The 26,727-nt window shown below is 39.6% G+C and overlaps 1 protein-coding gene across 1 annotated transcript in view; it reads left to right on the top strand.

Moving 5' to 3' along the window:
* Positions 1-26,727, top strand: part of kif21b (kinesin family member 21B) — a 113,000-nt gene that overhangs the window by 20,383 nt on the left and 65,890 nt on the right. Inside the window, exons 3-7 of the mRNA XM_062987099.1 lie at positions 4,974-5,156; positions 14,963-15,112; positions 17,606-17,740; positions 18,587-18,742; positions 21,314-21,429. Of these exons, the coding sequence (XP_062843169.1) occupies positions 4,974-5,156; positions 14,963-15,112; positions 17,606-17,740; positions 18,587-18,742; positions 21,314-21,429 (740 nt within the window). The remainder of the gene's footprint in view (positions 1-4,973; positions 5,157-14,962; positions 15,113-17,605; positions 17,741-18,586; positions 18,743-21,313; positions 21,430-26,727) is intronic.

Below are 26,727 nucleotides of genomic sequence, written 5' to 3'. Positions count from 1 at the left end.
TAATGAATTACAGCGACTAGCCTTCTCATTAAATCCACTGATTATTTCTCTGCAAGAGACCCTAATTACAAGTAATGCGAATACTCGTATGAAAGGCTTTATCGGCTATCACACATATGGGCCCAATATAAATAGACCTTCAGGAGGATCGTCTATTTTTGTCAACCTAAACATACCACACAGTCAGATTCCCCTTACCACCTCTCTCCAATCAACAGCAATTCGTGCCTCGAACATTGTGATAAGAACCATCACAATATGCTCAATTTACATCCCACCAGTACTAGATCCAGCCAATCTCGATAGGCTCATCGAACAGTTACCCCCACTGTATATTCTAATGCAGACTAGCCATAAGAACGCGAAAACGGGCAGAAAGAACTTTTAATTATTGCCCTACCACACAAAACCTGGATAACCTAAGAATTACCAGAGCTAAAGCTTGAAGAGTGATTAATTTGGCCAAAAAACAGAGCTGGGAATACTTCGTCAGCAATATCAATACCTCCTCAAAAAAAATCCATGGTAAAACCAATTCACCACGAGTGCAATACCTAACCACAACATATGGAACTGCTACCAGCAAAAAAGACATTGCCGAACAGCTAGCAAAGGCCTTCGAAAGAGCTTCAGGTGGACATAACGCTTACCCAGATTTCATAGAATTTCGAAAAAAGATAGAAATGAATAAAATAGACTTTGCTTCAGACATCACAGAAGCATACAATCAGGACTTTACACATGAAGAATTAAGACTCTCACTACAAAAAGCCCATAATACTGCAGCCGGACCTGATAACATACATTATACAATGCTAAAGAATTTGCCATCATCTTCAATTACTCTACTTCTCAAAATAATAAACATGATATGGCACAAAGGAAAAGTCCCATCTACAGTGGGGCCAAAAAGTATTTAGTCAGCCACTGATTGTGCAAGTTCTCCTACTTAGAAAGATGAGAGAGGTCTGTAATTTTCATCATAGATACACTTCAACTATGAGAGACAAAATTAGAAAAAAAATCCAGGAAATCACATTTAAAGAATTTCTTTGTAAATTATGGTGGAAAATAAGTATTTGGTCACCCACAAACAAGCAAGATTTCTGGCTCTCACAGACCTGTAACTTCTTCTTTAAGAAGCTCTTCTGTCCTCCACTCGTTACCTGTATTAATGGCACCTGTTTGACCTCGTTATCTGTATAAAAGACACCTGTCCACAGCCTCAAACAGTCAGACTCCAAACTCAACCATGGCCAAGACCAAAGAGCTTTCGAAGGACACCAGGAAGAAAATTGTAGACCTGCACCAGGCTGGGAAGAGTGAATCTACAATAGGCAAGCAGGTTGGTGTGAATAAATCAACTGTGGGAACAATTGTAAGAAAATGGAAGACATACAAGACCATTGATAATCTCCCTCGATCTGGGGCCCCACGCAAGATCTCATGATCAAAATGATCATGAGAACGGTGAGCAAAAATCCCAGAACTACACGGAGGGACCTGATGAATGACCTGCAGAGAGCTGGGACCAAAGTAACAAAGGCTACCATCAGTAACACACTACGCAGAGAGGGACTCAAATCCTGCAGTGCCAGGCGTGTCCCCCTGCTTAAGCCAGTACATGTCCAGGCCCGTCTGAAGTTTGCCAGAGAGCATATGGATGATCCAGAAGAGGATTGGGAGAATATCATGTGGTCAGATGAAACCAAAATGGAACTTTTTGGTAAAAACTGAACTCGTCGTGTTTGGAGGAAGAAGAATGCTGAGTTGCATCCCAAGAACAGCATACCTACTGTGAAGCATGGGGGTGGAAACATCATGCTTTGGGGCTGTTTTTCTGCAAAGGGGACAGGACGACTGATCCGTGTTAAGGGAAGAATGAACGGGGCCATGTATCGTGAGATTTTAAGCCAAAACCTCCTTCCATCAGTGAGAGCATTGAAGATGGAACGTGGCTGGGTCTTCCAGCATGACAATGATTCCAAACACACCGCTCGGGCAACGAAGGAGTGGCTCCGTAAAAAGCATTTCAAGGTCATAGATCTCATCTCAACCCCATAGAAAATTTGTGGAGGGAGTTGAAAGTCCGTGTTGCCCAGCGACAGCCCCAAAACATCACTGCTCTAGAGGAGATCTGCATGGAGGAATGGGCCAAAATACCAGCTACGGTGTGTGCAAACCTGGTGAAGACTTACAGGAAACGTTTGACCTCTGTCATTGCCAACAAAGGTTATGTTACAAAGTATTGAGTTGAACTTTTGTTATTGACCAAATACTTATTTTCCACCATAATTTACAAATAAATTCTTTAAAAATCCTACAGTGTGATTTCCTGGATTTTTTTTTCTCATTTTGTCTCTCATAGTTGAAATGTACCTATGATGAAAATGACAGACCTCTCTCATCTTTCTAAGTAGGAGAACTTGCACAATCAGTGGCTGACTAAATACTTTTTGGCCCCACTGTATGTGGAAAGAGGCCACAATCATCCCTTTTCCAAAACCAGGAAAGGACCATAAATCCCCTGATAACTACAGACCAATAGCACTAACCAGCTGTATCAGTAAAACAATGGAGAGAATGATTAAAAACCGTCTAGTATGGCAACTGGAAACCAATAATGTTCTCAATGAAGGCCAAAGTGGTTTCCGTAAAGGGAGAAGCACAGTAGATAATCTGATCAAATTAGAGACCTTTATCAGAGATGCCTTTTTCAGGAAAGAGCACGCGGTAGTCGTCTTTTTGACCTAGAAAAGGCGTACGATACCACCTGGAGATATGACATTCTAAGAGACCTCCACCAAGCTGGGCTCAGAGGCCGGCTACTGAACTTCATATCTGACTTCCTAACAGACAGACGTTTCAAAGTGAGAATTAACAACTGTCTATCAAGTGATCACCTCCAGGAAATGGGATGCATCCTCTCGGTCACCCTCTTTAATCTTAAAATAAACAGCATAACAAAAGAAATTCCTTTAAACGTTTTCTGTAGCTTGTATGTTGATGACTTATGCATTGGATACAAAGGAAAACTTATGAATAACATCGAAAGACAGCTACAACTAACTATCAACAGAATCCATAAACGGTCAATCTACAATGGATTTAAGTTTTCTAATAACAAAACAACATGCATGCATTTTTGCCAAAAACGAGCATTACATCTGGATCCAGAAATCCATCTCAACAGAAACCCTATTAAAATAGTACAGTCGACTAAGTTTCTGGGACTAACATTGGACACTAAGCTCTCCTTCATACCTCATATCACCCAGCTAAAAAAGGAATGTGCAAAAAAATTAAACATAATAAAGATACTGGCAAGTACTGAGTGGGGGGCTAAATTCTCATCACTCATTCATATCAACAGAACACTCATCAGAACAAAACTAGACTATGGATGCACTGTCTATGGATCAGCCAGGAAATCTTATTTAAAATCCCTAAATTCAATACACCACCAGGTTATTAGATTGGTGCTAGGTGCTTACCGAACCTCGCCGGTACAAAGCTTATATGTAGAGGCACGTGAACCATCCCTTGAGTACAGACGTCTAAAACTAGCCCTCAAATACTCAATTAAACTAAAAAGCAACCCGAACAACCCTAACTATACCCAGACTTTTAATCCACCATACCCTACAATGTACGACAGCAAACCAAATAGTATCCCACCCTTCAGCTCCCGGGTGAGACCTTATCTCAGCTCAATAAATCTGCAATTGAACAGCATAGCCCAGGCATGCCTTTGCGAAACCCCACGCTGGATAATACAAAGACCTGACATTATATTTGATCTTGCATATAACAAGAAAAGAGACACCCATCCAGATACCAATCAACAAGAATTCATTATGATTAGACTGAAGTTTCCAATGCACCAAGCTATTTATACGGATGGATCGAATAAAGTAAATCTTCCACAGAACAGCTCCTCCTTTACAGCTGAAGCTTATGCCCTCCTAATGGCTTTAGAATATATAGAAACTACTAAAACAAACAAAGCACTGATATTCACTGACTCTAAATCCTGTCTGCAAGTTCTGGAACCTCGTACCCTACTCCATCCAACCATCATAAACATTCTGGAAAAACCTCACAAACTAACAGAGCACAACTTTGAAATAAAATACTGCTGGATCCCTGGTCACTGCGGGATTACAGAAAATGAAAAAGTGGACCAATTAGCAAGAAGGAACACAAGCGAACAGATAACAGACCTCAAATGACCAAAATTAAGCACTTGGTAAAAATTACTAAGTAATTTTTGAGTTATTGTGTTTTGAGTGTTTGCGGTAATTACTATGTAGATAAGGATATTCTATTTTTCTATAGCAGCTAATAGATAAAGAAAACATCCCTCCTTCCACAAGTTGCCTTTAAAGAATGGCCTTTACATGTCATCTTTTAACAGCTTCAAACATCTTTTAGAATACCATGTCATTTTCTGTCAACAGCTCTTTTTCACCCTAAATAATGTTATAGAAAAGTTTTGGCCAAATAGTGATTTTGTTATTGATAACATGAGGGTATTTTTTGTCAAAGAATTTCATTTTGTAATCTAACATTGAGTACACTTAAGTGTACAATTGAAGTTATTTTTTCCAGTAGTGTGATAAGTAATGATCTTAAAAAAATCAACTGCATCATGTAAACCTGGCTTACATTGACAGAAACGACAAAAATTTTTTTTTTTCATGTTTGTGAGTTTGAAGATGAGCTTTGTCTTTTTTAGTGTGTATGAATGTTGTTGCAGAAAACTGTTAATATGTTTGAATTTGGTTCAGGCTTTTTTTAAACAAATTACTTAATACTATAAAACAAAAAAATAAAAAAGTTCTAATGTTATACACAATTCTAATATTATTGTTTATGTGCTGGGGGAGGGGGTTACAGTTCAAGATATAGGGTGTCTTTTTATGTTTGACTCCTAAATGTTTTCACATTGTGTTTCCTTTTTTTATTTTAAGACTGGCTCAGGAAAGACGTACACGATGGGCACAGGTTTTAATGTAAGTGTAAGTGAGAATGAACAGGGCATCGTTCCCCGTGCTGTGCATCAGCTTTTCCAGGGCATCCAGAGACGACGGACTGAGGCTCAGGAAAGTGGCACTCACCCACCTGAATTCAAAGTCAGTGCCCAATTTCTGGAGGTGAGATCAGTTTGTTACAGAAAATAACCACCATTATTTACAATAACTTTGATTAACCTCATAAAAGGGTCAGCTGTTCTAGTAGGATTTTTCTGACAGTCAATCATTTGCAAATATACAGCAAAAGCCATGGTCCACAAAGAGCTTACATCAAAGGAATCTCATTGTTGAAAGGTATCAGTCAGGGGAAGGATACAAAAAAAAAATTCAAGGCATTACATACAGTGTATCACAAAAGTGAGTACACCCCTCACATTTCTGCAGATATTTAATATCTTTTCATGGGACAACACTGACAAAATGACACTTTGACACAATGAAAAGTAGTCTGTGTGCAGCTTATATAACAGTGTAAATTTATTCTTCCCTCAAAATAACTCAATATACAGCCATTAATGTCTAAACCACCGGCAACAAAAGTGAGTACACCCCTAAGAGACTACACCCCTAAATGTCCAAATTGAGCACTGCTTGTCATTTTCCCTCCAAAATGTCATGTGACTCGTTAGTGTTACTAGGTCTCAGGTGTGCATAGGGAGCAGGTGTGTTCAATTTAGTAGTACAGCTCTCACACTCTCTCATAGTGGTCACTGAAAGTTCCAACATGGCACCTCATGGCAAAGAACTCTCTGAGGATCTTAAAAGATGAATTGTTGCGCTACATGAAGATGGCCAAGGCTACAAGAAGATTGCCAACACCCTGAAACTGAGCTGCAGCACAGTGGCCAAGATCATCCAGCGTTTTAAAAGAGCAGGGTCCACTCAGAACAGACCTCGCGACGGTCGTCCAAAGAAGCTGAGTGCACGTGCTCAGCGTCACATCCAACTGCTGTCTTTGAAAGATAGGCGCAGGAGTGCTGTCAGCATTGCTGCAGAGATTGAAAAGGTGGGGGGTCAGCCTGTCAGTGCTCAGACCATACGCCGCACACTACATCAAATTGGTCTGCATGGCTGTCACCCCAGAAGGAAGCCTCTTCTGAAGTCTCTACACAAGAAAGCCCACAAACAGTTTGCTGAAGACATGTCAACAAAGGACATGGATTACTGGAACCATGTCCTATGGTCTGATGAGACCAAGATTAATTTGTTTGGTTCAGATGGTCTCAAGCATGTGTGGCGGCAATCAGGTGAGGAGTACAAAGATAAGTGTGTCATGCCTACAGTCAAGCATGGTGGTGGGAATGCCATGGTCTGGGGCTGCATGAGTGCAGCAGGTGTTGGGGAGTTACATTTCATTGAGGGACACATGAACTCCAATATGTACTGTGAAATACTGAAGCAGAGCATGATCCCCTCCCTCCGGAAACTGGGTCGCAGGGCAGTGTTCCAGCATGATAATGACCCCAAACACACCTCTAAGACGACCACTGCTTTATTGAAGAGGCTGAGGGTAAAGGTGATGGACTGGCCAAGCATGTCTCCAGACCTAAACCCAATAGAACATCTTTGGGGCATCCTCAAGCGGAAGGTGGAGGAGCGCAAAGTCTCGAATATCCACCAGCTCCGTGATGTCGTCATGGAGGAGTGGAAAAGCATTCCAGTGGCAACCTGTGAAGCTCTGGTAAACTCCATGCCCAGGAGAGTTAAGGCAGTTCTGGGAAATAATGGTGGCCACACAAAATATTGACACTTCAGGAACTTTCACTAAGGGGTGTACTCACTTTTGTTGCCGGTGGTTTAGACATTAATGGCTGTATATTGAGTTATTTTGAGGGAAGAAAAAATTTACACTGTTATATAAGCTGCACACAGACTACTTTTCATTGTGTCAAAGTGTCATTTTGTCAGTGTTGTCCCATGAAAAGATATACTTAAATATCTGCAGAAATGTGAGGGGTGTACTCACTTTTGTGATACACTGTATATAACGGAACATGATAATCAGTAAGTGAATATGGCACAACAGTTGAGTATGGCACAACAGTAACATTACCAGGAACTGAACATCAGTCCAAATGTAAAGAAAAGACAAGAAGAAAACTGGTCCGGAAGGCTGCCAAGAGGCCTACAGCATAATGAAAGGAGCCGCAAGTAATTTTTGTGTACTACTTGTGACAATCTCCTATATTCTTCATATGTCTGGGCTGTGGGGTCGGGTGGCAAGAAAAACATCCAAGCCAGGCTACATTTTGCATAAACCTACATCAAGTCTACCAAAAGCATGTGTGAGAACATGTTCTGGTCTGTTGATTGGCCATAATTCCAAAAGGTATGTTTGGGGCAAAAACAACAATGAGCATTACCAAAAGAACACCATACCCACAGTAAAACATGGTGGTGGCAGCATTATGCTTTGAGTGTGTTTATCTTTGACTAGAACTGGGGCTTTTAGTCAAGGTGGAGAAAAGAATAACAATGCAGGTTCAGGTCTCTGCTGAAAAGCTGAACTTGAAGAGAATTTTCAACTTTCAGCAACCCAAAGCATACCACATCAACAAAAGTCAAAGTTTTGGAAAAGTCCAGCCAGAGCCAGACCTAAATCCAATTACAAATATCTCTGGGGTGACTTGAAAAGTGGTGTGCACAGGAGATGCCTTCACGATCTGAAAGATTTGGAGCGCTTTTGCAAAGAGTAGTGGGCAAAGTTTGACAAGTTAAAATATGCCATGCTGATAGACTCCTGCCCAAAAAGAACAATGCTGTCAAAAATTCAAATGGTGCTTCATCTTGGCTTCATTTTTTTTAAATCACAAAAACCTTCTTTGTAACAGGGCTGTGTACACTTTTTATATTTACTGTAGGTACATTCAAACTAACTTAATTTAAATGGGCAAGGAGTAAAAATTTAGTTTCCTTTACATGTGTATGTAAACTTTTGACATTAGGCATTATACATAATATTATACAACCCAAAATCAGGAAAAGTTGGGACAGTATGAAAAATGCAACCAAAAAAAAGTGTTCCTTACATTTACTTTGACTTTTATTTTATTTTATTTTGACTTTTATGTTTTGTCTGCTAAACTTCATTTCATTTGTTAATATGCCTCTATTCCTGCATTTCAGGCCTGCAACACATTCCAAAAAAAGTTGGGACAGGGGCAATTTAGGGCTAGTAATGAGGTGAAAAAACGTGATTCCAAACAGGTGATGCCAAAAGGGGATTGTAATCATGGTTTGGTACAAAAGCAGCATCCAGGAAAGTCTTTGATAAGCAAAGATGGCCAGAGGATCTCCAGTTTGCGTGAGGAAATTTTTGAAATGTTTAAAAACAATGTACCTTAAAAAAAATATTGGAAGGGATTTGCATATTTCTCCCTCTACAGTGCATAGAATCACTAAATGATTCAAAGAATCGGGAGGATTTTTAGTGCGTAAAGGCCAAGGGCGCAAGCTTAAGCTGAACGCCTGTGATCTTCAATTCCTCAGATGGCACTACATCAAGAACCGCCACTCAACAATAGCTGATATAACCACATAGGCAAGGGATTACTTTGGCAAACCTTTGTCAAGCACTACAATACAGAGTTACATGCACAAACAAATGTCACTTAAAACTTTACTGTGCAAAAAAAGAAGCCATATGTTAATCATGTCCAGAAGCGGTGTCGACTTCTCCGGGCTCGGAGGCATCTAGGATGGACCATCACATAGTGGAAACGTGTATTGTGGTCAGATGAATCAGCATTCCAGGTCTTTTTTGGAAAAAATAGACGCAATGTGCTCCGGACCAAAGATAAAAAGGACCAGCCAGTTATTAGCAACAAGTCCAAAAGCCAGGGTCTGTCATGGTATGGGGCTGTGTCAGTGCTCATGGCAAAGGTAATTTAACTCTGTGATGGCAGCATTAATGCAGAAAAGTACATTGAAATGTTAGAGCAACATTTGCTGCATTCAAGACGTCATCTTTTCCAGGGAAGTCCATGCATTTTTCAACAAGACAATGCAAATCCACATGCCGCACACATTACAAAGGCATGGCTGCGAAAGAAGAGGGTACAAGTACTGGACTGGCCTGCCTGCAGTCCTTACCTGTCCCCAATAGAGAATGTGTGGAGAATTTTGAAACGAAAAATATGACAACAACAACCCTGTACTGTACATCTTAAGACATTTTTGCAGGAAGAATGGGACAAAATAAAACCTGAAACACTAAATTGCTTGGTATCATCTGTGCCAAAACGTCTTTTAAGTGTGGTGAAAAGGAATGGCAACATTACAAAGTGGTAAATGCTTTACTGTCCCAACTTTTTTGGAATGTGTTGCAGGCCTGAAAATAATAATTAATAAATGAAATGAAGTTGACCAGACAAAACATGAAATATCTCAGGTTCATACTGTCTGCAATGAAATAAATGTCGAAGTAAATGTAAGAAACTCTGTTTTTTATTTATTATTTGCATTTTCCATGCTGTCCCAACTTTTTCTGATTTGGGGTTGTAGATGAGAGCAGAAAACATTGCTTCACAGATCCAAGTACATGAAAGTGATGAAGAAAAGAATAGTGACAGGCTAAGTGGCCCAGGAACAGTCTATCATCGACCTAGCAGCATGCGCACGCACACACACACACACGATCCTCCTATCCGGCTAATGTTTCCCAGTATATTTTATGTCATTGGATTGGTACATCATATAGTAGAATAGTTGTAGAAATGGCTGTTTGTGTGATACACTGCCTGGCCAAAAAAAAGGTCACCACCTGGATTTAACTAAGCAAATAGGTAAGAGCCTCCCATTGGATAATTACTGCATGGGTGATTATGTTTCAGCTGGCAACAAGTTATTTAACCCTAACTGATGCAGTGAGTAGCTTCTCATTTGTTAAACAACATGTCGAAAGACACATCCTGTGGTCTTGGAAAAGATGTTAATCTGTTTCAGAAGGGTCAAATTATTGGCATGCATCAAGAAACTACTAAAATCGTGTTAAGAACTGTCCAACGCATTATTAAAAAGTGGAAGGACAGTGGGGAAACACCATCTTCGAGGAAGGAATGTGGTCGGGTGATCGGCGATCACTTAAAGGTTTGGTGAAATCAAATGGTAGAAAAACACAGTAGAACTCAGGGATATGTTTAATAGTGAAAGTAAGAGCATTTTCCAGGGCATCCAGAGACGACGGACTGAGGCTCAGGAAAGTGGCACTCACCCACCTGAATTCAAAGTCAGTGCCCAATTTCTGGAGGTGAGATCAGTTTGTTACAGAAAATAACCACCATTATTTACAATAACTTTGATTAACCTCATAAAAGGGTCAGCTGTTCTAGTAGGATTTTTCTGACAGTCAATCATTTGCAAATATACAGCAAAAGCCATGGTCCACAAAGAGCTTACATCAAAGGAATCTCATTGTTGAAAGGTATCAGTCAGGGGAAGGATACAAAAAAAAAATTCAAGGCATTACATATATAACGGAACATGATAATCAGTAAGTGAATATGGCACAACAGTTGAGTATGGCACAACAGTAACATTACCAGGAACTGAACATCAGTCCAAATGTAAAGAAAAGACAAGAAGAAAACTGGTCCGGAAGGCTGCCAAGAGGCCTACAGCATAATGAAAGGAGCCGCAAGTAATTTTTGTGTACTACTTGTGACAATCTCCTATATTCTTCATATGTCTGGGCTGTGGGGTCGGGTGGCAAGAAAAACATCCAAGCCAGGCTACATTTTGCATAAACCTACATCAAGTCTACCAAAAGCATGTGTGAGAACATGTTCTGGTCTGTTGATTGGCCATAATTCCAAAAGGTATGTTTGGGGCAAAAACAACAATGAGCATTACCAAAAGAACACCATACCCACAGTAAAACATGGTGGTGGCAGCATTATGCTTTGAGTGTGTTTATCTTTGACTAGAACTGGGGCTTTTAGTCAAGGTGGAGAAAAGAATAACAATGCAGGTTCAGGTCTCTGCTGAAAAGCTGAACTTGAAGAGAATTTTCAACTTTCAGCAACCCAAAGCATACCACATCAACAAAAGTCAAAGTTTTGGAAAAGTCCAGCCAGAGCCAGACCTAAATCCAATTACAAATATCTCTGGGGTGACTTGAAAAGTGGTGTGCACAGGAGATGCCTTCACGATCTGAAAGATTTGGAGCGCTTTTGCAAAGAGTAGTGGGCAAAGTTTGACAAGTTAAAATATGCCATGCTGATAGACTCCTGCCCAAAAAGAACAATGCTGTCAAAAATTCAAATGGTGCTTCATCTTGGCTTCATTTTTTTTAAATCACAAAAACCTTCTTTGTAACAGGGCTGTGTACACTTTTTATATTTACTGTAGGTACATTTAAACTAACTTAATTTAAATGGGCAAGGAGTAAAAATTTAGTTTCCTTTACATGTGTATGTAAACTTTTGACATTAGGCATTATACATAATATTATACAACCCAAAATCAGGAAAAGTTGGGACAGTATGAAAAATGCAACCAAAAAAAAGTGTTCCTTACATTTACTTTGACTTTTATTTTATTTTATTTTGACTTTTATGTTTTGTCTGCTAAACTTCATTTCATTTGTTAATATGCCTCTATTCCTGCATTTCAGGCCTGCAACACATTCCAAAAAAAGTTGGGACAAGGGCAATTTAGGGCTAGTAATGAGGTGAAAAAACGTGATTCCAAACAGGTGATGCCAAAAGGGGATTGTAATCATGGTTTGGTACAAAAGCAGCATCCAGGAAAGTCTTTGATAAGCAAAGATGGCCAGAGGATCTCCAGTTTGCGTGAGGAAATTTTTGAAATGTTTAAAAACAATGTACCTTAAAAAAAATATTGGAAGGGATTTGCATATTTCTCCCTCTACAGTGCATAGAATCACTAAATAATTCAAAGAATCGGGAGGATTTTTAGTGCGTAAAGGCCAAGGGCGCAAGCTTAAGCTGAACGCCTGTGATCTTCAATTCCTCAGATGGCACTACATCAAGAACCGCCACTCAACAATAGCTGATATAACCACATAGGCAAGGGATTACTTTGGCAAACCTTTGTCAAGCACTACAATACAGAGTTACATGCACAAACAAATGTCACTTAAAACTTTACTGTGCAAAAAAAGAAGCCATATGTTAATCATGTCCAGAAGCGGTGTCGACTTCTCCGGGCTCGGAGGCATCTAGGATGGACCATCACATAGTGGAAACGTGTATTGTGGTCAGATGAATCAGCATTCCAGGTCTTTTTTGGAAAAAATAGACGCAATGTGCTCCGGACCAAAGATAAAAAGGACCAGCCAGTTATTAGCAACAAGTCCAAAAGCCAGGGTCTGTCATGGTATGGGGCTGTGTCAGTGCTCATGGCAAAGGTAATTTAACTCTGTGATGGCAGCATTAATGCAGAAAAGTACATTGAAATGTTAGAGCAACATTTGCTGCATTCAAGACGTCATCTTTTCCAGGGAAGTCCATGCATTTTTCAACAAGACAATGCAAATCCACATGCCGCACACATTACAAAGGCATGGCTGCGAAAGAAGAGGGTACAAGTACTGGACTGGCCTGCCTGCAGTCCTTACCTGTCCCCAATAGAGAATGTGTGGAGAATTTTGAAACGAAAAATATGACAACAACAACCCTGTACTGTACATCTTAAGACATTTTTGCAGGAAGAATGGGACAAAATAAAACCTGAAACACTAAATTGCTTGGTATCATCTGTGCCAAAACGTCTTTTAAGTGTGGTGAAAAGGAATGGCAACATTACAAAGTGGTAAATGCTTTACTGTCCCAACTTTTTTGGAATGTGTTGCAGGCCTGAAAATAATAATTAATAAATGAAATGAAGTTGACCAGACAAAACATGAAATATCTCAGGTTCATACTGTCTGCAATGAAATAAATGTCGAAGTAAATGTAAGAAACTCTGTTTTTTATTTATTATTTGCATTTTCCATGCTGTCCCAACTTTTTCTGATTTGGGGTTGTAGATGAGAGCAGAAAACATTGCTTCACAGACCCAAGTACATGAAAGTGATGAAGAAAAGAATAGTGACAGGCTAAGTGGCCCAGGAACAGTCTATCATCGACCTAGCAGCATGCGCACGCACACACACACACACGATTCTCCTATCCGGCTAATGTTTCCCAGTATATTTTATGTCATTGGATTGGTACATCATATAGTAGAATAGTTGTAGAAATGGCTGTTTGTGTGATACACTGCCTGGCCAAAAAAAAGGTCACCACCTGGATTTAACTAAGCAAATAGGTAAGAGCCTCCCATTGGATAATTACTGCATGGGTGATTATGTTTCAGCTGGCAACAAGTTATTTAACCCTAACTGATGCAGTGAGTAGCTTCTCATTTGTTAAACAACATGTCGAAAGACACATCCTGTGGTCTTGGAAAAGATGTTAATCTGTTTCAGAAGGGTCAAATTATTGGCATGCATCAAGAAACTACTAAAATCGTGTTAAGAACTGTCCAACGCATTATTAAAAAGTGGAAGGACAGTGGGGAAACACCATCTTCGAGGAAGGAATGTGGTCGGGTGATCGGCGATCACTTAAAGGTTTGGTGAAATCAAATGGTAGAAAAACACAGTAGAACTCAGGGATATGTTTAATAGTGAAAGTAAGAGCATTTCCACACGCACAATGTGAAGGGAACTCAAGGGATTGGGACTAAATGAAATATTAAAGTGTGTGACTTTTTTTGGCCAGGCAGTGTATTTACAACTAAGAGTCACAATTAAAACACAGTGATGTGCCTTTTAATTAAAAACTTTGGTTGTGTTCGGTTAGAGTTCTGTGTAATTTAAATCAATGTCCTGATTTTTATTCTACACAGGTCAATTTTTATGGAGAATATCAGCAAGTATGGAAGTTGGCACACGGAGGGGGGCGCATGTCCAAAAAGGTTGAAAACCCCTGGTGTAGATCATAGCATTAGGCTCTGCCCCCCCTTATTGTTGCAGCTTAACTGAAAGAGAGAATTTCCCTGGTTTGTAAAGACTAATCAAATGCCTGAGTAACTAACAATGTTTTGAATCTGGTCTTGAAGGTTGAGACCGAGTTTGAATTACAAACAGAGGCAGGAAGATTCATCCAAAGTTGTGAGGCTGTAAATGAAAATGCTTTTTCCTTGTTTCTTTTTAAATTTGATCAACTGTAATTATACATGCACCTTGTGAATGAAGTAACCGTGCTGGGTTGTGTAGTGCTCAATAAGTTCACTTAAATACTGTGAAGCCAGTATATTACTAATGTGTGCGTTAAAGGAGAATCCAATGTGGCACCACATATTTTACTGATCTGGGAGTCACAGAGTAAGCATTAAGATTTAACACCAGGTTAGACAACTTGCAGCCTTCTATCTGAAAAGTAATATCTCAGTTTTATCTGAAATTAGTAGAAGAAAGTTTCATGACATCCCATCCTTTATTTTCTTTACACAATCCTTAGTCTGATTGTGTGAATATTTTAAGAATAGGTTTGGCACACCATACTTTTGTAGTGTCTAAGCTTTTATTATTTACATAAACAAATTGGAAACAGTCAGTTGGAGATAGAGGCTTTAAACCAACAGAAAGCCAGTCCTTTATACCTACTGCGTTTTCTAGCCTCTAAATTTGTATTGGATTGTCACATGAAAGTGCACATTTGAAAGGAGATCAACAACCATGCAAACATTTTTTATTCTTTCATTCCTGCCTTATTTTAGTGTTTCACATCAATGTTGCACTCAGACAGTGGTGTGTTTGTGCATGTGAGGTCAGTGGGGATATCTGTATTCATCAGTGTCATTATCTACTTTAGTTTTTAGTGTGCTTCAAAATGAAGCTAAATGATGTAGCTTTCTGAACTTTGGATTTTTTGACCCTTGGTCAGTTGTGAATCAGTGTGCATGTTGTCTTTGTGCAGCTCTATAATGAGGAGATCCTGGACCTGTTTGACAGTGCACGTGATTCTGAGGCTCGAGCCAGGAAGTCCAGCATTAAAATCCATGAGGATGGCAATGGAGGCATATACACCTCAGGAGTGACCTCACGTCTAGTCAGCTCAGAGGAAGAGGTTTATCTTGTCATCTGTGTCTTACACAACTCTAAAAAATAATAATGATTATTATTACTTAAATTTTCTCTAAGGGGTTGTGTGATCACACCACAGTTATGGAGGACAACAAATGACATAAGTATAATTAAAATGCACAAATAGTTTCATATATAAATTAATAAATAGATATATTTTTGTCATGCATATTAAAATTGTTTTTATAAATCAATGCATATTTGGCCTATTTCTGTATTTTTACATTTATTTCTTTATTTCTTTATACTTTTATTTTACTTTTCTTTACAGTCAAGCTGGAAAGTCTGCACACCCCTTTCACCTTCTCCATGTTTTATAATAGATTGAGTTCTTTTTTGCCTCAAACATCTACACACGATTGCCAATAATTCCGAAGTGAAAACAGGGTTTAGAAAATATGCAATTTTATTTTACTGACAAAAACAGTTTATTTAGGGGTTTACATATACACACCCTGTACACACCCTTAGCCTAATACTTGGTTGATGCACCTTTGGCAGCAATTACAGCTTCAAGACGTCTTGGGAAAGATGCTACAAATTTGGCACACTTGTTTCTGGACATTTTTGCCCATTCCTCTTGACATATCCTTGCAAGCTCCGTCAGGTTGGATGGGGAGCGTCAGTACTCAGCCATTTTCAGCTCCTTCCACAGATATTTAATTGGATTCAGGTCTGGGCTCAGACTTTCTCCGAAGCCACTATTTTGTTCTCTTGGCTATGTCGTTCGGGTCGTTGTCATGTTGGAAAGTAAACCTTTACCCCAGTCTGAGGTCCAGAGCGCTCTGGAGCAAGTTTTCTTCAAGGATCTCAGTGTACTTAGCTACATTCATCTACACATAATATTAGAGACTACCTAACGGATACAAAGCACCCACATAAATCTTTCCTGCCGTAAATGTAAATCACAAGAGTAAACACGGCATTAAAAGATAGATAGATAGATAGCTACATTCATCTTTCCCTCTATCAGGACTAGTCGCCCCGGTCCCGCTGCTGAAAAACATCCCCACATCATAATGCTGCCATCGCCATGCTTTACTTTAGGGATGGCATTAGCCAGGTGATGAGCGGTGTCTGGTTTCCTCCAGACGTGACGCTTGGTATTCAGGCCAGAAAGTTCAATTTTGGTTTAATCAGACCAGAGAATCTTGTTTCTCATGGTTTGAGAGTCCTCTAGGTGCCTTTTGGGAAACTCCAAGCGGGCTGTCATGTGCCTTTTATTAAGGAGTGGCTTCCGTCTGGCCACTTTACCATAAAGGCGTGATTTGTGGAATGCTGCCTGGATGGTTGATCTTCTGATAGGTTCTCCCATCTCCACAAGGATACACTGGAGCTTTGTCAGAGTGACCCTCGGGTTCCTGCTCACCTTTGACCCTATGGCTTGGAGTTTGCTCTGATTGCAGGTGTTGGCAATCCCCAATCATGTCCAATCAATTTAATTTACCACAGGTGGACTCCAATTAAATTGTAGAAACATCTCAAGCAGTATCAGTAAAAACAAAATGCACCTCAGCTCACTTTTGGGTGTCATATCAAAGGGTGTGCACACTTGTGTACATATGATATTTTACATTTAGATTTTTAATAAATTGGCACAAATGTCTAAAAACCTGCTTTCACTTTGTCATTGTCGGCTATTTTGTGTTGAATTTTGTGACAAAAAATGAACTCAATCTAATATAGGTAATTGTCATCCTCCATAACCGATATGTTGGTAACACAAACGCATTCAAAATTTATAATGTGGTTCTACAAAAACATTTAAAAATACGGATGTTTAATGATTGGTCCAACAGCCGCCCTTAGACGTTCTGTTTTTTTAATAGAGAACATGTTTGTCCATAATAACAGATACACTATATAAACAAAAGTATTGGGACACCTATTCTTATTTTTGAATCTGTGCTTTTTGGTTGCAACAATTGCTAACAGGTGTAATAAATGCTTACAACCTTGCAGCAACAGTTTAGGGAAGGCCCTTTGCTTTTCCAACATGACTGTGCCCCTCTGCACAAAGCAAGGTCTATAAAGACATGCTTGGTTTAAAGAAATTTCAGTGTCCTGCCTAGAGCCCTGACCTCAGCCTTACTGAAATGAACTGGAACATCCATTGTAGCTTTCTTGACCACCATCAGTACTCAGCAATACAGATGCTTTTTTAACTGAATGGGCACAAATTACCACAGACACATAAGCCTTCTTAGAAGAATTGGTTATTATAGCTGAAAAGATTACATACAGGTCACTCTATTTTGATACAATTTGTTTTTGAAGTGGCATGTCAACATCACATTTTAGGTGTCCAAATACTTCTGGCCAAATAGTGTGTGCTACAGAAGCAGTAGATTATGATTAGTAAAATGTTAAGATGACATGTTAACAGGCAAGGTTGTGTTTTATTTCAAAATCATGTACTTAGATATTTATACAATGTATATATGTAGTTATTCATACTCGCATATTTTTTCCTTAGCTCCTTCAATGTCTAAAGCTGGGTGCTCTGTCTCGCACCACCGCCAGCACCCAGATGAATGCCCAAAGTTCTCGTTCCCATGCCATCTTTACCATTCACCTGTGTCAGATGAGAGTGTGTCCTCAGCCCCAGATGGTATGAGCCAATACATTAAATCAGTAATTTTATTTATTTCCCAAATAATAATCATAATCTTGTACAGATTGAAAACCTGTTTCAGTAAAAGACTGTGTTTCAACCTACATATGAAAATGATGATCATCACCAGTTATAACTGGTTAATCATACACCTGACTATAATCCTGACTTATGGTCTCTGACTATGAACCCAGAAGAATTGATGCTGTTTTGAAGGCAAAGGGCGGTTACACCAAATATTGATTTGATTTAGATTTCTCTTTTGTTCATTCACTTTGCATTTTGTTTACTGACAAAAATAAACTATAACACTTCTATTTTTGAAAGCATTCTTACTTTGCAGCTTTTTCCCACACCTGCCTAAACATTATGCACATTAATGTATTTATAGTTTTTTTAATGAAATGCAGCCTGTTTTATTTACTGCTGTTTCTTTGAGTTTTGCCTTTAGCAGGTATAAACTGGCTGAAATATTTGGTTGGCCGACCTCTCGCACGTTTCTTCAGATGTTTGATGTACTTCAGATGTTTTATGTACTATTTGCAAATTATACATATTATAAAGTTTTATAAATATGTAGTCAACAAATATGATCATACTACCATGTATAGCATCTGGGTTGTAAGAAACAAAACTTTATTATGGAGAAGACAGTAAAATATTTTTTCACATAGTCTTGTGAAGTCATGTAAATTCGCCTTTTAAGGACAGGAAAGAAATTGATTTTTTTTTTTTATAATCTCTAAATAAATCTCCTTATACCACATCTATGTGTTCTGGTACATATTGTTTACTAAGAAATAAGTATTTCATGAAGATTATAACCATCATCTTCTTTTGAAGGTAAATAGTGTAGCTGATGATTCTGTGTCTCAGCCTGAGTATGAGACCCTCATGGCAAAGTTTCACTTTGTGGATCTGGCTGGATCTGAGCGACTTAAACGCACAGGAGCCACTGGGGAGCGAGCACGAGAGGGTATCTCCATCAACTGTGGCCTGGTATGCATTTGTGTTGAGCACTTACTTATTGGCTTCATCTATTCACATAAGTCTTTTCATGTATTTACCAGAAATAAAATATTTAAAGATTGTTGTATAACCATGTTTAATTTTGGCAACTTATGTGGATAAGATGTTTACTAATATGAAGAAGAGTTAGCAAACCTTTAAAACTTAGTGAACAAAATGAGATAAAATATAAACTGTAATGTAACCTTACAAAATCAGATTAAACTTTGAGGAGTGACCTAACATAAATGTAATAAACTATATTAAAGTCTACTATATTGAAATCTAAACTATAATGAAATCTCTTATTTACAAATGATATTTAAACGATTTATACAATACTTTGTAAAACCCCTTTTGGCAGTAATTAAAGCTGTAAGTCTTTTTGGATATGAAAAAATATTTGCCCCTTACCTGATTTCTTTTTTGCTATTTGGTCATATTTTAATTTTTCAGATCTTCCAACTGATTTTAATATAAGATAAAGACAACAATAAGACAAATATAAAATGCAGGTTTTAAAGGATCATTTAATATATCGAATATAAAATGTTCAAAACCCAGAAAGTGCCTTCTAAACCTAATAACCACCCTTGGCAGAATTTTGAAGAGAAAATAGAATTCATGGTTTCATCAATTATGACAAGTTGTCTAGGTCCTGGGGAAGCAAAGCAGCCCCAGACCATCACTCTACCACCACCATGTTGGATTGTTGGTACAATGTTCTTGAAATGCGGTGTTAGTTTTAGGCTAAATGTAACAGGACCCTTGACTTCCAAAAAGTTCCATATTTGACTCAACAGTCCACACAATATTATATCTGCTAAAATCATGTTAGAACAGGTAAAACTTTTAGATTGGGTAGACATAAAAAGAGGATAGAAGATTTGTAGGGGCAGCTTAGTTACAATTTAAAGTGTGAGTCTTTAAGGAGGTGGGTCTTTAATTGTCTTTTGAAGATGGCAATAGACTCAGCTGTTCAGATAGATTAATTTTTTCTAGATGCTAGGACAGAGAATTGCATTTTGAACCAGTTGCAGGGGTTTAAAAGAAGACATAGAAAAACCTACCAGGAGAGCATTGCAGTAGTCCAGCCCCGAAATGACAACTGACTGGACAGAAATCTGTCGAGAGAGAAACCGAGTCGAGAATGACAGCTGGCAATCCAGGACACCAAGGTTTCGTACATTATCAAATGATTTGATCAGAGAGTCAGTGTCAGAAATGACTAGGTCTTGGCATGGAAAAAGGTCTCTAGCTCATTCTTACTGGGCTGAGGTCAAGTGTCAGGTGATGATCTGGCATCCATAACATGCAGAGGTGCAAGATGAGAAGTGTGTTTAAAGGATGGAGTGACAGGATTATCTAAGTATCATCAGCGTAGGATTGGTAAAAAAAAAACATGGGAGGATATGATTTCACCAAGAGAGCCGGTGTATATAGAAAACAGAAGAGGCTTAAAAGAGTGTATGGAGGGGATGTGACACCTGATAGCATGTTATTGTTATCTTTTTTTAAATGTGGATTAATGTACATTGACCTTAACTAAGTCAAGTGAGGTATTGCAGTTATTTAGATGTTTGTCTAGGTTCTTTTGTGACCTTGTGGATGAGTTGTTGATGCGTTCTTGATGAAAATTTTGGAGGCTGGCCACTCCTTGGGAGGTTCATAACTCTTCCACTTTTTTCAGTTTGTGGTTAATGGCTTTTACTGTGGTTTGCTGCAGCATTGACTCTGTATCTCTTTCCAAACTGATGGATTTCACATCTGTATTTAAATCTCTTTAGAATGTGACATTAAATGCTTTTTTTGAGACCTTATAGCCTGTTATACATTGCCATACAGGTTTTATTTAAGTGATGTTTCGATTCAACAAGTCCGACAGTAATTATGCCTGGGTGTAGCAAGTGTAATTAAACTGGTTAAATTAGTAGCTAGGGGGGCAATTACTCTTTCTAATAGGGTTAGGTATTGCTGAACGGTATTTTCAGCTTTTGTCTCAACTGCACAGGGCGAGTGCGCTCAGTATTGCGTACAGACACTGGTCTCATTAACCCTTGTCTCTTTGTGCAGGCACCCTCAATCAGCCAGCAGAGGCTATAACTGCAGCAGTTATGAGGAACCTTTACTGACATTCCCACTTGCGGATGATCCAATCATTGTCTGTATGGGCGCTCGGCCTGGCAGTGTGCTAATCATGTTTTTACTGCTGTGCCACCCAAGCAACCCTCAGTTCTTAATTTTTATAACTTAAAAAAAAACACTTTAAAAACATGTTGAAACATGTTTTCACTTATCCATTGCATGTGATCAAGTGTAGACTGAAACACTGATGATGGCAGTTATAACCATACAAAATTAAATCCACAATACATTAAAATGCTGAAAAAGTCAATGATTCTAAATACTTTCTCAAGCCAGCCAAAGCTATTCTCTCTGTCAGTCAGTCAATCTATGGTAAATGGGGCTTTTTAAAAGAGTTTAATTGCACGTTACGTAACTGTAAAGAGGAAGTTTAATGAAGTGTGACAAACTGTGTTTGTGTGTGTGTTTGTGTTACAGTTGGCCCTGGGTAATGTGATCAGCGCACTGGGAGACCAAAGTAAAAAGGCTGGTCATGTGCCTTACAGAGACTCCAAACTTACCCGCCTGCTACAGGATTCGCTTGGGGGGAACAGGTTATTGTCCAAAAATACACACACACGCACTCCTTTTGATAATAGTCATGCTGATACCAGGCTTGCAAACTGATAAGAGAAAGATGTAAAAGAAAGCAGATGTGGCATCACTAAGAAAATAATTATTCTCACACAAATAGCCTGTACCCAGAATCTGTTTTGACTTTTAGGTTGTGGTTACATTGACCATCTTTTCATTTTTGTCACCTAATTTAGTCATTTACAAAACGTCAGGCACTTTCACCACTCCTATGCTAGCCCAGGAGGGATGCAGACTAGCACCTATGTGAAGTTGCACTTCTTTACAACAGCCATCAGTAGATTCTCACAGAGAGCTTTATTGTGTATGGAGAGTCATTCTACATCTTGACAGACAACACGAGTTGCTGTCAAAGTGGCAATAAGGACAAACCCTTTTACCTGCCCTTCCTCAGATACAGCAAAGTGTGTCTGTTGATTGCCGGTCAGGCCATTAGCACCGCCAAGCCTAGACTTCAGAACTTTCCCCAGTGGTAGCATATTACACATGGCTGCTACATACTACTCAGGTTGTTTTGCAACCAGTTGTAAACACAAATATGTAGGCTGTGTTTAATGCCCTCTAACAAAGTAAAACTGTTATACAATAGTTAAGCAGTGCCCATGTGTTCGATAAATACAATGTATCACAAAAGTGAGTACACCCCTCACATTTCTGCAGATATTTAAGTATATCTTTTCATGGGACAACACTGACAAAATGACACTTTGACACAATGAAAAGTAGTCTGTGTGCAGCTCATATAACAGTGTAAATTTATTCTTCCCTCAAAATAACTCAATATACAGCCATTAATGTCTAAACCACCGGCAACAAAAGTGAGTACACCCCTTAGTGAAAGTTCCTGAAGTGTCAATATTTTGTGTGGCCACCATTATTTCCCAGAACTGCCTTAACTCTCCTGGGCATGGAGTTTACCAGAGCTTCACAGGTTGCCACTAGAATGCTTTTCCACTCCTCCATGACGACATCACGGAGCTGGTGGATATTCGAGACTTTGCGCTCCTCCACCTTCCGCTTGAGGATGCCCCAAAGATGCTCTATTGGGTTTAGGTCTGGAGACATGCTTGGCCAGTCCATCACCTTTACCCTCAACCTCTTCAATAAAGCAGTGGTCGTCTTAGAGGTGTGTTTGGGGTCATTATCATGCTGGAACACTGCCCTGCGACCCAGTTTCCAGAGGGAGGGGATCATGCTCTGCTTCAGTATTTCACAGTACATATTGGAGTTCATGTGTCCCTCAATGAAATATAACTCCCCAACACCTGCTGCACTCATGCAGCCCCAGACCATGGCATTCCCACCACCATGCTTGACTGTAGGCATGACACACTTATCTTTGTACTCCTCACCTGATTGCCGCCACACATGCTTGAGACCATCTGAACCAAACAAATTAATCTTGGTCTCATCAGACCATAGGACATGGTTCCAGTAATCCATGTCCTTTGTTGACATGTCTTCAGCAAACTGTTTGCGGGCTTTCTTGTGTAGAGACTTCAGAAGAGGCTTCCTTCTGGGGTGACAGCCATGCAGACCAATTTGATGTAGTGTGCGGCGTATGGTCTGAGCACTGACAGGCTGACCCCCCACCTTTTCAATCTCTGCAGCAATGCTGACAGCACTCCTGCGCCTATCTTTCAAAGACAGCAGTTGGATGTGACGCTGAGCACGTGCACTCAGCTTCTTTGGACGACCAACGCGAGGTCTGTTCTGAGTGGACCCTGCTCTTTTAAAACGCTGGATGATCTTGGCCACTGTGCTGCAGCTCAGTTTCAGGGTGTTGGCAATCTTCTTGTAGCCTTGGCCATCTTCATGTAGCGCAACAATTCGTCTTTTAAGATCCTCAGAGAGTTCTTTGCCATGGAGTGCCATGTTGGAACTTTCAGTGACCAGTATGAGAGAGTGTGAGAGCTGTACTACTAAATTGAACACACCTGCTCCCTATGCACACCTGAGACCTAGTTACACTAACGAGTCACATGACATTTTGGAGGGAAAATGACAAGCAGTGCTCAATTTGGACATTTAGGGGTGTAGTCTCTTAGGGGTGTACTCACTTTTGTTGCCGGTGGTTTAGACATTAATGGCTGTATATTGAGTTATTTTGAGGGAAGAATAAATTTACACTGTTATATAAGCTGCACACAGACTACTTTTCCTTGTGTCACAGTGTCATTTTGTTAGTGTTGTCCCATGAAAAGATATACTTAAATATCTGCAGAAATGTGAGGGGTGTACTCACTTTTGTAATACACTGTATGTACACACAAACTTTTTCTGTCATTACTGATGCAACATTGTTGACATGCACATAGTTTGCCATTATAAATAGTGTAGCCATTGTTACTCTCCCTCTTTTTAAAAGGGTAATGTATGCATGCATGCAGACAGCGTAGGGCAATACTCTACGTGCGTGCGCACATAAATGTGTTTGTGTCTGCTGTTGTTCCTGTATGTGATATTTACTCCACTAAAGCACAATGACCGCACACAATGCTACTAGCGTGGATGTGCGTGGAATTCTGAATTAATGATGATGTGACACAGAGCGTCCCTGTAAGCAGCCCCCTATTAAATAATTTCAGTTTATGTTTGAAATAGATATAGCTTATTTATTACAGGTTGTACAGGGTGAGTCAAAAGTTGCAGGACACTCTTTTATTTCAGAAACGAAAGGGAAAATGACATATCTGAATACCCCAGCAAGTAATGGGTGAGGGGGCCTATCTTTTAGGCTATGTCCGGAACATGGCATCTTAAAAGTGCCATATTGGATCATGGGCAAGTTTTTCCAATGGGAAGGTAGTCATGTAGCATATCAAAGAAGACTAGAATTATCTCAGAAATCGATTGCAATATCTCTTGTGGTTCAAAAGTTATCAACACAGAAATTTGCAACAACAACCGGGAATGTTCCCTGTGATGCACAGCTATTTGACGTGTTCAATGTGTTGTCCCTGGTGCTGAACACAGAGCTGAAGGCGCTGTATCCAATCGTTATGAACCCGCATGAGAATCTCTGGAGAATCTCGAAAAGTCAAGTGGTGTAAGGTCGGGTGATCTGGGCGGCCATTCCACAGGACCACGACGGCCAATCCAATGACCAGGGAATTGAATATCCAGCCAGTGACGAACACCTGCTTCGTAGTGTGGTGGAGCCCCATCCTGTTGGAAATAACAGGGGAAACTGCCCTTTTCTGACCCATTTTCATCAACCAGACCCTAAATGCTCAGCGCTACCTGACAATGCTACAAGTTTCCATCCATTCTGATCACAGATGGCAGTTTCCCCTGTTATTTTCAACAGGATGGGGTTCCACCACACTACGGAGCAGGTGTTCGTCAGTGGCTGGATATTAAATTCCATTGGATTGGCTGTCGTGGTCCTGTGGAATGGCCGCCCAGATCACCCGACCTCACACCACTCGACTTTTATCTCTGGGGTCATCTGGAACAAATTGTGTATGCTGAGAAAATCTGCAACAAACACCACCTTCAGCACCGCATCGTGGAGGCTTGTGACAGCATTTTTCCAGAGATTCTCATGCGGGTTCATAACGATTGGATCCAGCGCCTTCAGCTCTGTGTTCAGCACCAGGGACAACACATTGAACACGTCAAATAGCTGTGCATCACGGAACGTTCCTGGTTGTTGTTGCAACTTTCTGTGTTGATAACTTTTGAACCACAAGAGATATTGCAAATCTATTTCTGAGAAAATTCTGGTCTTCTTTGATATGCTACATGACCACCTTCCCATTGGAAAAACTTGCCCATGATCCAATATGGCGGCTTTCAAGATGGCGGCCATGTTCTGGACATAGCCTGAAAGATAGGCCCCCTAACCCATTACTTGCTGGGGTATTCAGATGTCATTTTCCCTTTCGTTTCTGAAATAAAAGAGTGTCCTGCAACTTTTGACTCACCCTGTACAATTTTCCTTCATACATGTTGTGTACTGACTCAGTCTGTAGGCTCTCTTATTAGTTTATAGTGCTCTTGTACCTTATATAGTGTGATGGCTATACCATCAGGCCCCATTATGTTGTACAATGCTCTATTAATGTTTAAATATTGTGTGCTTAATTCACGGGTATTCTTCTCATAGGTTTTAGAACTTTCGTTTTTTCTGTGTTGGCTTGAACATCAGGTACTCTTTAATCAAAAAAGTATGTATGTAGTGTGCTGGATTTTCAGGTTGTAGAACATTCTTTCCTTAAATGGTGTGCTGGCTCTGCCCACAGGCACTCATTTAGAGTTTTTACAAATACCATTTCTTACGTAGTGTTACAGGATCCATTTTCTTTTTTGCAGTTTATGCAGCTTTTTTTTATTTAATGTTATATAGTTTGCTTGCTTTACCCACATCTTGCCCTTCCTTATACAACCCCAAATCAGAAAAAGGTGTGACAGTATGAAAAACACCAGTAAAATACAAAAGGCAGTGTTCCTTAGATTTACTTTGACTTTTATTTGACTGCAGAGAGTTTGAACCCAAGATATTTCATGTTTTGTCTGCTCAACTTTATTTCATTTGTTATTATACCAACATTCCTGCATTTCAGGCCTGCAACGCATTCCAAAAAGTTGGGACGTGGCAATTTAGTGCTAGTAATGAGGTGAAAAAACTAAATAATGATGTGATTCCGAACAGGTGATGTCAACAGGTGATTGTAATCATGGTTTGGTATTAAAGCAGCATCCAGGAAAGAGTCTTTGATGAGCAAAGATGGCCAGATGATTTTCAGTTTGTCAACAAATGCATGAGAAAATTATTGAAATGTTTGGAAACAATGTACCTCAAAGAAAGATTGGAAGGGATTTGAATATTTCTCCCTCTACAGTGCATAATATTATTAAACGATTCAAGAAATTGGGAGGAATTTCAGTGCTTAAAGGCCAAGGGTGCAAGCTTAAGCTCACTCAACAATAGCTGATATAAGCACATGGGCAAGAGATTACTTTGGCAAACCTTTGTCAGGCACTACAATACTGAGTTACTTGCACAAAATAAAAAAACTTTTTTTTACTGTGCAAAAAAGAAGCCTTATGTTAACCATGTCCAGAAGTGGCGTCAACTTCTCTGGGCTTGAAGGCATCTAGGATGGACCATCACACAGTGGAAACGTGTATTGTGGTCAGACGAATCAGCATTCCAGGTCTCTTTTGGAAAAAATAGACGCAGTGTGCTCTGGACCAAAAACGAAAAGGACCATCCAGACTGTTCAGCATAAAGCCCAAAAGCCAGGGTCTGT

Source organism: Trichomycterus rosablanca, chromosome 24 (genome assembly GCF_030014385.1).
Source record: "Trichomycterus rosablanca isolate fTriRos1 chromosome 24, fTriRos1.hap1, whole genome shotgun sequence".
Taxonomy (NCBI): domain Eukaryota; kingdom Metazoa; phylum Chordata; class Actinopteri; order Siluriformes; family Trichomycteridae; genus Trichomycterus; species Trichomycterus rosablanca.
Note: the sequence above shows the minus strand (reverse complement) of the source record. Positions and strands in the feature narration are given on the sequence as shown.